This window comes from Aptenodytes forsteri, unplaced genomic scaffold (assembly GCF_000699145.1).
Source record: "Aptenodytes forsteri isolate BGI_AS27 unplaced genomic scaffold, ASM69914v1 Scaffold217, whole genome shotgun sequence".
NCBI classification, from domain to species: domain Eukaryota; kingdom Metazoa; phylum Chordata; class Aves; order Sphenisciformes; family Spheniscidae; genus Aptenodytes; species Aptenodytes forsteri.
In genome coordinates, this window is record NW_008796222.1 from 8062285 (window position 1) to 8076027 (window position 13743).

Genomic DNA, 13743 nt, shown 5'->3' on the forward strand with positions numbered 1-13743 from the left:
TAGATGCTGGGGGAAAAAAAAAGAAGTTATTGAAATTAGTAGAAGAGCCGTTCCAAGAACACAGCAAGTGTTCACATACAAATGGAGCAATCCACCTGCAGACCAACTCTCAAGCTTCAAACCTGGTAAGACCCAGTTGTGGAACAACCTATGCCCAGACGCTCCATCAGTATGATATAGGGAGAGAAGTATATACCAATGCCCTCTTACGAAATATAAATTCCCACTATACCTAAACCAAACAACAAAAAAATTATTCTAGACTATTATTAGGATTTACTTCCATGGATAACCAAACTGAGCAGACACTGCAATTAGACTTTTGCTAATTTAACTGCCTGCTTTTATTAAGCCCCACTATTTCAATGAGTTCTTTTCCATGCTATAAGGTTTCTGTTAAAGGCAGAGAGATATTACTTTGGATTTATGTCAAAATCAATACAGTGGTTTCCTTGTCCTCCAACTGTATTGACGCAGTCTCTGGGACTCTATTTGCTCGGCACTTGCATAAGAGGGACAGTATTCTAATGAATAGGGCCCCTGGGCCAAGCACAGCTTCCCGTGGAAGCGGAGACTTCTTATATCTGGGTTGAATTTGGTCCAGCATCATTCCCATAGAAAAGCTCTGAACAATTTCTACTTTCTAGTGGATATGTGAATAAGAATCTTTTCTTTCTGGCTGAGACTCCTAAATGCAGCTGCAAAAGACAGCTTGCTTTTATCCTACTCAGCTGGTATGCCATATAATGTGCCCTGACTTCTACATCTCCTTCAATTTTATTTAGGAGGTAGATATTTCATGCCACGTTTTAGCAAAGAAAGGTACAATTATACCTACATCCGTAACTTCAAGTGCACCTGAAAATGGCTGCTTAAATAATCAGACTTTGATGTGCATTCCAGAAAGACAGCTAATTAAAGTATGTTTACACCAAACTGTGCAATGCAGCATACAGAGACCCAAGGTAGCTCAGGTATGCGGAAAAATACAGCTGGACTAACCCATTCTGACTGCACTGGCCTCTCTGCAGAATCAAAGTAATCACAGAATAAAGTGCCTACAATTGTAAGAGGTAATAGTGACTGTAGGTGTTGCACGTAACATGAATAGATGAAAAAAATCAGAAGTGTTATTTCCAAGTCAGACTCATTTTAAGCTCTTAAAATATCAGTCTTACTGATGAAGTAATCCTGTTATAGCCAAGTTGCTGAATACTCATGAAGAGCTTTGAGATTCATGGACAGAAGACTGTTTCTTATTTAAAAGGACATGAATATCTTGTGAAGGAGAGATTTTAAAATACTAAGTGCTGCATGAATGAAGCAGTCCACTTCTAGGATGAGTACTGATGCTGAAATAGCTATGAAATTATTTTTCTACCATATTCATGAACAGTTTGTGTGCAGCATGTAAAAAATAATCCGTAATTCTGCTTCACACTGAAAATTTATATATGCCCACATAATTAAGGAGAGTATATTGCCTTTTTTTTTTTAAATAAACAATGCTCAAAAGGGAATTTTCAAGAACAGAGACTGCTTCTGCTGAGGGTACAGATATAGGAGAATAAACAAGTGCTTGTATTTTAGGATTTCCTAGTCTTTTTAACCATGCTCCAAGGACTACAACATTGGAAAAATAATGCTAGTTAAGCTTTTGGCCATTTACATCATAATGGCTTCTGAAGAGAAATTTGTTTTTCTAGAGAGAAAGCCTTCTCTTTAATAGCTGAAATTATATAAGAAGATTGCCTTACATCAATGGATTCAAAATAGGGTACATTACCTACGACTGCAGATGCAAAACTGGTTACCAATTAAAAAAAGGTCAAACTCTCACAGAGTAATTATTAATGGCTTTCCATCAAACTGGGAGAGTATCTTATACAAGATACAGGCCTGCCTGGACTATTTTATTCAATATTTTTATGGATTATGCCATCAGCGAAGGATCACGTACCTGTAAAACCTGCAGCTGACACCAAAGACAAGTGTGAAATATTTAACTTCAGCAAAGACATGCTGAATGACAAATACAAAAAAAAAAGAAAACAACTGATTAGGTACAGGGGAAAAAAACCACAGGCTGCAAGGGTAGTGGTGTTGATACACTTAACAAGTCTATCTGACACCAATGAGGGAAAAAAAAAGAAAAAAGAAATCTGAGATTTATTGCAAAGGAAAAACTATATAAAACATGGAACAGCACTGGCAAGGCCTAATCTAGATTGGCGTGTCTGGTTTTAAGCAGTGTATTTTAAAGAAAAATTTAGATAAAAATTGAGATTAAAAAGAATGATAAAATGTTGGGGATGGGGGCAAGGCCTAGAAAAGATTGAAGAAACATGCTTGTCAGTCTAAAGAGAGATGAAGGACAGAAGGCGAAAAACTGATGGACCCAAAGGTAGTTTCAATATGCTAGATATTAGAGACAACAATGATCCATGGCTTGCTAGGGCTGCTGAAGGGAATAGGAGAAATAGTTTAAATTTGCAGCACAGAGGTTCAGGGTGGTATCAATAAAATCTCAACTATTACAATCGTGAAAAAACTGCAACTACAATATTTATGTAGATATTAAAACCATGCAAAATAGTATAAAAATAGAAATGACCTTGAAGCAATTCTGACTCAAGAGATCTGACTAGATCACTGGTTTCAAGCTGTTGTCTGTGGATACAGGACCTGAATATCCCCTGACTCCTCCTGGGGAGTCTGAAAGACAAGAGAAGCAGGTTTGCATTCACAGTAACAAGGGTTCACAACCTCTTGGGGGTCAGGGATGAAATGACAGCTTAAGAATCCAGTGTCTAGAGGGAAGGAAAAGAAAAAAAAAAAAAGGGAGAATGACTAGAGCAGTCTAAGATTTGGCTTTTCCTTTTGTGTATTATATGCCTGAACTACAATGTTTTGTATCCTAAAGAATAAAGACAGCAGCAGATTTGGAATGACACACAACCTTAAAAAAAGACATATCCTTAAGCAAAAGCACAGAAATCTGAAACCTCAGATAACAGGGACAGCAATAAGCACAGAATCCTATTTAAACTGAGGGCAGGGAAATGGAAAACCCAAGCATGCATACAAACTGGCACAGGCTAAAAATAATACATAGTGAAATCGGAATATCTTGTTTAAAATTCATGAACTAATGTAATTGGTAGGACAATACTGACATAACTGGATAGAATACACTCTTTAGCAGGTAGAAAGAATACAGAAATAAGATGGTCATACCAGTGGGGAGAAACATGCTATATGCTACAGAAAGCTTAAAGACAAATCAGATTAACAAATTAATAGCGTTAACAAGCTTTAAAGGATCCTTTGGATTGAAATTCCAGGTTTAAGTAGTGGTGAGTACAGTTGCCAGGACTCCCTTACTGACTGTTCAGCCAGAAGATGCAATAACCACGAAATGGTAACAGAGATTAAACAGATGCTAGGGAAAGCAATAATGACATATTTTCATCACCTCCTTGTAGTAGACTGTGCAAATCTCACACCAAGATGTGATGGAAACAGCATTTTTACACAATGTACTTGTACCATGAAGCAGTCATGTTAGAAACTCACACGAAAAAAAGCCAATTGAGCAGTGCAGGAAACGATTTTAAAACATTTTTTCTAAGGATACACATTTTAACAATGACCATAATGCAGTATAAATCAACATTGTTGAGGAAGCAAAGAAAGCCATAAAAACATTTACTACAATGATCTCAATCTCAAAACAGGAGGGCTATATTAAGTAAAGAAGATTTTAAAAAGGAACAGAAAGTGAGCACCAAAGGGTAAAGCCTTTTCCAAATGCAGGGACACTTCAAAGGCACCATGTAGGAGAAAAAGAACTAATGCCTGCCAGCTATTAAAAGATGACTTTAAAGAGACCAAAGGAAGTGAGCACAGCTGAACAGTATGTAAAGAGAAACTGTAAGAAATAAGGAACTGTTCTTCAAAGAGCTTAAGTTGCATCCAAATGTGAAAAACACAAAGAACCAAACTCTAGCAGACAAAGTAAACACTACAGTAAGGCAGCCCTGCCCCAAAAGCGAGGAGCAAATCACGTAAGGTATAAGAACTAACACTTGTCCTTTGTCAAAAACTGCAGGGGCAGAAAGCATACCAGACAGTAAGTAGGCCAACAGATGATCAAGGAATGAAAAGAGAGCATCAGTGAGGTTCTTTTAAACATATGCTCATTATGGAGGAGCTTGGGTAGGCTCCTGTGCCAGAACCTTTCTTTATAGGTAACGTGACAAAATATCTACCTCAAAGTGAAGTGTCAGGAGACTAAAGAGTCAAATAAGTGGTAACAAAACACCGGGACCGGATGGTAGTCATCCAAGAAATCTAAAGCCGAACCACAGGGCAAAAACTCTCACCTAATATTGCCTCAATGTGACAGAAATGGAATGTATCAAATACAATGCCAACTTTCAAAAGATGCTTCAGAGGAGGTCTGGGGAACTACAGGTCAACCAGCCAGACATTTGTATGGTTAGAAGTTTCAAGCAGTAGAAACTATAATAAAGAAAACAGTGAGTAGGCACTTGGATGAGCATTATATATTGCAGCATAGCAGACAACACAGCTTACTGTACAGGTAAATTACAATGACAAAACCTCCAGAATATTTCTGAGGTGACAATCACGTGAATGAGCAAAGCTTGGTTGATGTTGGATACCTTTAAGAAACTGAGTTAGACTTATTACAGGGTGCCTCAAAGACACTTTAAAAACTGCACATGGTCAACTGATTAAAGTTATTAAAACACTGGCAATAATAAATGGTTGGTTTCCACAGCACAGGAAAGTTGCTGGTGGATCCACGCTCAGGCCCATGCTGCTCAACATACTGATAAATGATCTGGAAAAAGGGAGCAAGCAGCTTTTACAAAGTCACTCAAAGTCGTAGAGAAAAATGCAATGCCAAGAATCCTTAGAAAGTGAAGGGAAAAAGCCTCTCACTTTATTAAGCCACAGAACAAATTCATGGTGAGATTACATGCTAGATGCTATGCACAGCTTTGCTGTTCATCTCGGGAACGATGCAGTGGAACTAGCAGAGACATAGAAGAAAGACAAGCGCAGCCATAGGCATGGAAAGGCTGCAACAAAGGAACAAGATTGACCAGATCTTTTCAGGTGGAAAAAAAAGCAGACTGAAATGAAGTTACGGCCAAGATCTATAAAATAAGGACTGACACAGAAATGGTGAGTAAGAAATGACTGCTTATTGGGTCTTCCAACACAAGAGACTAGGGGATATCAAGTCCAACTAGAAGGCTGTTAAGTTCCACAAGTTCAAAACAGAGGTACTTCCTCACACAAGGTGCTGGTAAGCTGCAGAACTGCCTGCAATAGGTTACTATGTACAGGAAAAAAATTACATGGGTTCAAGAAGCAGCTGGACAAGTTTGTCAAAACCAAAAACCAAACAAAACCAACAAATTGACTGAAAATCAATAAATATAGACATTGCCCTTGGTTGAGAGGCTGCACATTGAAAAAATGTATTCAGACGTATCACTATTTGCTTGCTTCTTTCTTCTACTCCTCACTAGGTACCCATTGCTGCCCACCTGTCTAATAGGATAAAGGGCTGGGAGGACCCTCAGTCAATGACGGCATGGATGTTCTGAGCTATCCAAGCATCCCAAGGAAAAAGTACTTTCAACAGTAAATATTTACTGCAAGAGAAGTAGATGAGAAAGACTGTTTGCCAAAAAATACTTGGGTTTTGTTTGTGATTAATATGTAGGTTTGTTACTGAGTATGTATTAACTTTCAAGATGATATAGAAAGCTTTTTTTTGGGTTTTGTGTGATTAATATGTAGGTTTGTTACTGAGTATGTATTAACTTTCAAGATGATATAGAAAGCGCTTTTCTTTTTTTTTTTTTTTTTTAAAAGACTCTGCAGCAGTTGAGCTGTTTTGGATACACAATCTCATTTACCACCCTCACTGTCTTGTACCACACTCGTCCTTCATTTATAGTCACTGCTTATATACATGCTAGCCACTGCAGATTTGTTTGAGACCTCCTGCCTTAGCACAACGGTGCTAAACAGCCTAACAGAGGCCAGAGGTCTCAAGATCTGCAGCTTTTAATTAAGAGGTTTACTCTCTGTTCTTCCCATATGTTATGACTTAGTCATTAAAAACATGTACGACTTATGCCTAGCAATTATACTTGCGTTTTTATACTTGGTCTTTTCCGAGAAGATATTTATTACCTCCTTCCAAATGGAAAAGAGAATATTGAATTTTTTTAATAGACAACTTTTTGACAACTTAAAGGAGTGCTGTTTTTAACAGACCTTCTAGTGAGCCAGGATATCGTGCTCATTTACTGCATCTTCTAGCTTGAACTTCAGCTTCTCAGTGCTCGTTCTTGCAGTTTAAATTGCTTATCTCAGCCTTTTCATAGCTCCATTTTCACCATACCCAGATCATTATCTATTGAACATTTATAGAAAGCTGAATACAATAATTGCACAGTTGCCAATGTTATCAGTCTTAATAATATATTTTTATACTCTCTTGTAATACAGCTTTCAAGGCAGTTGCTGAACACTGATGATATAAACCAATAGCAGGAGCTTTGAGTAGACTTACTAGTTCTATCTTCCCCCAAACTAAACCTCACAAACAAAAAAACCCCAAAACCAAACACTATATGCCTACAGACCCTTTTTTTTTATATCTATTTTACACACACACACAAATGCACAACCCACACAATGCAACATTTAATTTCACAGAACAAAATCTAATCTATTCAGATCCTGAATAGGCTCCTACGTGCATTGTCTGTCAAGTTCTAACATGAAAACTGCAGTCAAGTAAGTTAAAGTTGTGCTATGGAACTAGACATGCATTTCTTAATATTGGCATTTTGCTTATATTCCACATCCTAAAATCTCAGTGAAAAGTACCTAGTAGCTAAAACTGTGTAAAAGAAAAAACACTGCCTTAAATATATTTCATTGTTTAATATTTACAAGAAAACCTCTAATAAAACCCACATATGAAGAGAAACTGAGGATGTGATAGTCTCTGATTTTAGGTAATTTTTTCTTGCAGGTTTCACTGTAATACACGGCTCCCATAGATGTTAGCAATAAAGTCCCAATCTCGTCCATCACAGAATGTAGTAAGTGAATTCATGCATGCATAAAGCCCTAATGAGTTTAAGGGGACTCGAAACCAAGACAGTATGGAGGTGTTTTTGAGGCATGACAGTTTGCAGGGAGTAGTATTTTGAATGTAAATACAAGTAAGAAAGACACAAGTCTGTTGTGCAAGAAGTTGAGTGCTGTGACACTAAGTTTACATGGGAAGTATCAGAACTTGCCTAATAGACTGAATTTGAAGAATATAAAGTAATACTTCCTCTGAAAACAAAGATTCATATTTGCAAGACAAGCATTTGCAGTCAAGTTTAAAACACAAATGAAAGCTTACAATGAAACACAGAAGAAAAATTAACTATTGTTATATGTAAATATACAGCAGTTTTGTTCTTTCAAACTTGTCCAAAAGAATGCTTAGAATCCATAGTCTTTCCATGTTTTCCCTATTAAAAAAATCCATTTTTCTTACAATCCATAAAAAGTCTATTTGAAACTTGAGCCTCTCCAAAACTCTAACGTTTCATTTTTCAAATGCAACTATTTACAAGTGAAAGTGTTCTTAAAGATAAGAAAGCAGCAACTATAATGACCACCAGTATAGAGTTCTTTGGGTCTGTCTTTGCTAAGAATATTTTAGTAACGTATACCCACTTTCTTCGATTCCTGTTCATTCAGCTTGTATCTAGAGGCAACCACTGTGAAGAACCTGACAACTCAGTAAGGCTTCCTTCCGGTTTTGAAAGAGCTACCTTTAGTTAGAATCACATGAAAGAATCTATTTGCATAACAGATCTACAGTTATTTGTCATATTAAAAGTGTGAAATTTTGATTTGTGTTTTCTACACTGATGCAACTAATGGAAGGATTAATTAAGAGGGGTTTGGTAGGAGGTCATATACTTGATTACAGTTTCAAAGGGAATTACAAAATGAGATTTCCCAAATAAATACTATGATCTCCAGCCGTATGGGTTCTCATTCAAAGACCTTTCCCCATTTTAGTAAGTCTGTTAAAAAGCAATTTACATAACTTGCAGTCCTATTAGCTGTTCTATAGAGAACAACTTACTTTGTCTAACCTGGGCATAATAAAGGTGGAGGTGAATTCCACTGTTAAGGACTTACCATAGGTTGCAAATGTTCTTCTTTGTTGTTCAAACATGAAATCATTGATGTGAGCTGGTTCTGCATATCCAGAAAGCATATTTCTAGGTGCAGCCATTTGTTGAGTCCTAAATGGGTTTTCTGGTCCAAACTACATCAACAATGTTAAAAGAAAGTATATCAGAATTACTAATTTCTTATTTATGTGTGTGTACTTTTTCAGGAAAAAACACAAGAAAAAAAAAAAAAGACCTGTCTTTCAAAAACTGTAACGCAAAATCACTTCAACTTTGTATTTCTTTATGACTACTGAATAAACTTCTTAGTCTGTTATTTTACATGGTAATCGCTTACACAGTTGCTTTGAACAGCTCGTTTCATGATTGAACTTTCTAGCCTGTATTACTGGTACAGAGGACTTGACACAAAACACTGCCATTCAGTATGTGATCAGTACAAGCATTCAGAAGACAAAACCACAGCGTACTGTGCCTTGTAAGGGGGAGATACCAAGAAAGAGATATCAGGTCCTACTAAACTTGTGTACTTAATATGGAAATTACACTGCCAACAATACTTTCGTGCATTTAAAAAGCAATTGGGGACTTGCTGTATTATTCCAGGAAATACACTTATGAAACCCTGCCGTGCTTTTCTTCTTGCGAGATGACAAATGCCAGTCTTCCTGACCATACCACGGTTAGGGAAAAGAACAGTGAATACAAACAAATGCAATACACTAAGACTAATATCAAACTAAATTTAATTGTAACCCCTATGCTTGTCAGCCGTATTTGCAGATACCTGAGACTGCCCCATATTAGGCTTCCCTAACTAAAACGCTCACACAAGGTAACACTGTAGTAAGTTTAAATCAGTATTTTTGCTCACACACTTCATGGCTTTGGTATGTTGCAAAATGCAAGCTTGCTATGAAAAGGCCAATTTATGTGGTTCCACAAAAGGTTTTCTAAATATAAAGCATAACTAATATAGAAATTTCAAATTGAAGCAGCCTTTGTCTACCTAGAATGCTAACCCCTGCCCTAACAGAAGACAAACTGTACAAAGTAGTTAAATACTGAAAAAAGTTAAATGCTTGAACAGTTATTTTTATCTTTCAGATAGCCTGTCAGTTATAATAAAATAGAAAGCGGTTCACATGGCACCAGGCAGTCCAAATTCAGCCTAAAATGGCTTTTCACTCTACACATTTAGCATAGCTTAAGTTACTAAAATACTTAACAGTGATGTGAATAGTTATACTGAAAGTACTTGGATTTTAATTTTAAATCCTCCTCTTAGAAGCCATATATCTACAAGATTTACAACCATTCATTTTGCTCTAAGTAGCATGATGAGTAAATAGCAAAAATGTGAAAATAGTAAGAGACTACTTTAATGCAGTTCATGTTTTACTCAACATCTTTATAATGCTATTTTCCTAGCTTGATTTTTAATTTCCATAGCTACAATTCTAATAAACACTTTAAGATTCTTCTTAGAACAGCTTTATGCAGAATATTAAAATTCAAGCATTAAAAATACCAACACACTTATGTGTAGAATCTTTTTTCAATTTACTCAAGCTAATTCCAAAATACAGCAAGCATCCAAAGAAGATACGTCTTACATGAATTTCACATGAGATTTATAGAACCTCTGCCCTTTAACCCAAAGGCATTTCGCTCTAAAGATCAATATTGTTTCTTACCTCAGGTGCAAACATGGTATCGTAAGTGGGATTGTATTGAACTTCCTTGATAGCAGGATCAAGGTGGACTCCTGTTTCCACATCTTCCTGAAATAAAACAGACATATTAATAAACCATTTTTCACATACAGACTTTTAAATATATGACATTACCCCATTTCAGACCAAATTAGGGCTGTAGTTCAAGTTGACACTTTCAGCACTATGAAAGGAAAAGAGTAGCTTGGCCAAAGTTTCTATTTTTAAAAAACATTGATTGCAAAACCAATGTCAGGCCCTCACTGAGAAATTCGTCTAAGATACATGTGGAATTTTGCATGCGTATTATTACTTTTTTTTAAAGACTTCATGCATGCATTTTAAAAACAGTAGCAAGATGGGAGGCAAGTTTGTTTTTTTGAGGATGTTTGAAAACCAGACCTTGTAAAGAAGATCCAATTGAAACAGTCACCAATTTAATATAAAAGTGTGAAAACTAGAGTTCTACAAAAGGCAGAAGTCACAAGTAACTGTTTTGAAAGATAGTTGCGAAAAAAAATTAGACATCAGCACAAACATACATATAACAATGAGTTTCAGAGAATCCAATGATCCCTTAACTCCAAGTTTTTACCAAAAGGTATAAACGTAATTCAGCTTCAGTATTTAAACACACTTCCAAGCCCGTTGTGACAAAAATTTAACTCGATAGATGAAGGGACAAGAAAGAGGGGCTAACCAAAAGAATAACTTCTCAAGCAACTCAAAGGGAGAAACTCAGAAGGGCACATGCAGCTGAAGTAGAAAACAGAAGATGGGAAAGAAAAAAGCTGATTAGGTGGCAGTGCTCAAAAAGACCAGGTTTCACAGAGCTCTACAAAGGCTCATTTACATTGATCCTAAATTGACACTACCTCCCCCCCCGCCATTAAGGGCTCAGTTAATGAAAGAGAATGTTATTTTGTGGTATTATTACTGGTATTGCTTCCTGCATCTTTATTCTAGAATAATTGCATTTGAAAGGGATTTACAATGTGCTAGTATATTGATAATATCCCTAGTAATTATACTGAAAAAGCTATCTTAGCATCAGTGTTTAATCAGTGCTCACCTACAACAGGATCCAAAAGCATTTGCAACTCTCAGAAGTGGCACAACAGAGAATCGAATTTTAGCAGTCACTTCATTAATAGAAAATTACCTCGAACAAATTCAATCTTGCTTTGTATTATAGTATCTTGAAAGAGCAAAATGGCATGTTCTTTAGTTATTTAATATTGTTAGCTATTCTCTGACACGCCGTGCCCAGAAGCGTTTCTTCTCCCCAATTCAACATCAGGTCAATTACAAACAAATTTGCTTAGGCATGCAAGACTTAAAAGGTTTTAAAACCTGGTTTTCTAGAACACAGAAAAGAAAAACAGTACCTAGAGATCTTCGGTGTGTTACCTGATTATATTTGGTTAAAACCGCTCAAAAAAAAAGTGTGGGGTTTGGTGTTTTTTTTTTTTTTTAAAGAAAGAGAATGACATCAGCAATCCCATCAATTGTTTTTCTACTAAGACCACTGTCTTAGAATTGTTAAGTCCAACTAGAAAGCTTTACTCTCACTGTATATCAATTACTTTAACAGGCAGGTCCAGCCATTGCACTGCTCTTGCTTGAGCCCTTAGCACTGCCAATTCTCGGCTTGACCTCATTTCTCTCATCACACGACCTTTCCAATTCACTGGGCTTGGATGACAACGGCTACCAGTACATTCACAGCCCTGACTTTCATACACTATGAACTTGCCTGGGAACAGCACAGCAGGCCTAACCCAGTCATTCAGCAGCAAAAACAGATCCCCCCCCCATCCCCAGCTAGAATAGGAGCATATTAAAACTGTTTCCTAACCTGTATTACCTACACACTTATATTTCCTTTCACAGCTCCATGACCTGAGGACATTTTCCATAGACAACTTTTTCAAGTCACATCATACAGCTTGCTCTGCCAGCTAGACTTCGCACCTTATCCACCAACCTTATAATTTGAGAAAATAAAAATTAATATCATTGATAATATGGCAAAATTTGTCTGATCAACTGTCAGTGACATTTAAACAGTTATCAGTTTACTTGAAATTAAGACACAGGTTTTTTCCTGCTTTTTAAACTGAAAAAGTGAGAAAAATGCAGTTTTGCAAAAATGCCAAGAATTTTTCAGTTCCGCTATTTTTCCTCCTCTTTTCTCCCTGTTAAGTCCTATTATATGCCGCTCAGTAATTGAGAAAAGAAACAGATTGTGCCATGAAAGCTGATCCTCTGCTGGACGATTATAGCAATTCTGGTTCTACTTCGCTGCTGGTGGAACAGTGCTAAGTCACTTGGAAGCCACACAATATGTTCACTCCTAGACCACCACAGGCATAGTCTTTCTGTGTGAAAACCACCAAGCCTTGAAATTGAAGCACATGTTATATTATCAGAGCTACACTCCCCAAGACCTCCAGCCTTATTCATGCTTTCATATATTTGGGCATCAAATGATGATCTGTTAATATGCTGCTGAAGTGCATAATGGTTATGTTTTCACTATGCCATTTCGCTTTAAACTATATAATAATTTGAATGTGTCCCAACTCCCCACTTTACCTTCTCAGTATTTTAAAGAATCGAAATCTCGATAGGAAAATAAAGTATTGACACAACATATTCTGAAATGTTAGTCTACGGCAAGAGTTTGAAATGCAGCAGACAAATTATCCTTTGGTCAACATTCGGTAAATGCCATTTTGTACAGCATTACGAGACTCTGGTAGGTAGCAGAAACATTAAAAATATTAACCTAGTCCATCAATCATTTCACAAATTGGCAAGCTATCTGCATTGGGGTGTGTTTTTGTTTTGGTGGTTTGTTTTTTTGTTGGTTTTTTTTTTTTAATGAGAGGAAAGAACTCATTTTTTGTTTTTGGTTTGTTTTTTTGTTGGTTTTTTTTTTTTAATGAGAGGAAAGAACTCATCAGCAACCTCTGCCGGCGAAGATCACTGGGTACAACCGCATGTGGTGCCGTAAGACCATTTCAGCAGAACGAGAGGAAAGAACTCATCAGCAACCTCTGCCCATGGCGAAGATCACTGGGTACAACCGCATGTGTCGCCGTAAGACCATTTCAGCAGAACTCACCTTTCGAATACCCAGAAAGTGAAAAAAGTAAACATACAGGTCTTACGAGTCTGTCCCTTTATGCTGGCAACAGCCAACAGAACTTACCTGCATGCATTCTAGATGCACTTGCCATAGCTACAGCGAACAGGGAAGGGATCACAGGAGCAGCAGTCTGGCAGAGCTGTGACTGAGATAAGGTAATCTAAGGGATCATGTTCCTCTGCTGTGCTATAGTTTTTCCTTTGGTCACACACAACATGTCTTGATTTATCTAAAAGCCTAAGGTGAGCAATTCATCATGTAGCTTAAGTCCCAAGTATGACACAAGTGGCTCTGCGGGATGGAAGACTTATCAGTAGCTAGGCTGAAAGGGGAGGGCGTCTGTGAGTTCAGTGATGGGCTAAGTATTACCCTAGGTCAGTTCCCACTCACAAACGCACAGGAATCATGAAAAGAGGGGTCAAGAAGCTGTCAATTTAAACAGATACAGTGTTTGTCCAGAGAAATCGAAAAGTTCAGCTGTAGGACTGGCAGAGAAGCAGCTTGTGTTTGCTGCAACTCAGAAATTATATAAATATGGGCTTTATGGCACACCGTAATATCATTAAAGGTGGCACACCCCATATAACCTGGAAAAGAAGAATTAAGGTTTTAG

The 13743-nt window shown here is 37.1% G+C and overlaps 1 protein-coding gene across 1 annotated transcript in view; it reads right to left on the minus strand.

The window, feature by feature from the left end:
• Positions 1 to 13199, minus strand: part of CDC40 (cell division cycle 40) — a 34336-nt gene extending 21137 nt beyond the window's left edge. The window contains exons 1-3 of the mRNA XM_009289201.2: positions 13194 to 13199; positions 9959 to 10045; positions 8266 to 8395 (exon numbers count right to left, since the gene is read on the minus strand). Coding sequence (XP_009287476.1) covers positions 8266 to 8395; positions 9959 to 10045; positions 13194 to 13199 — 223 coding nt within the window. The remainder of the gene's footprint in view (positions 1 to 8265; positions 8396 to 9958; positions 10046 to 13193) is intronic.
• Positions 13200 to 13743: the final 544 nt, after the last annotated feature.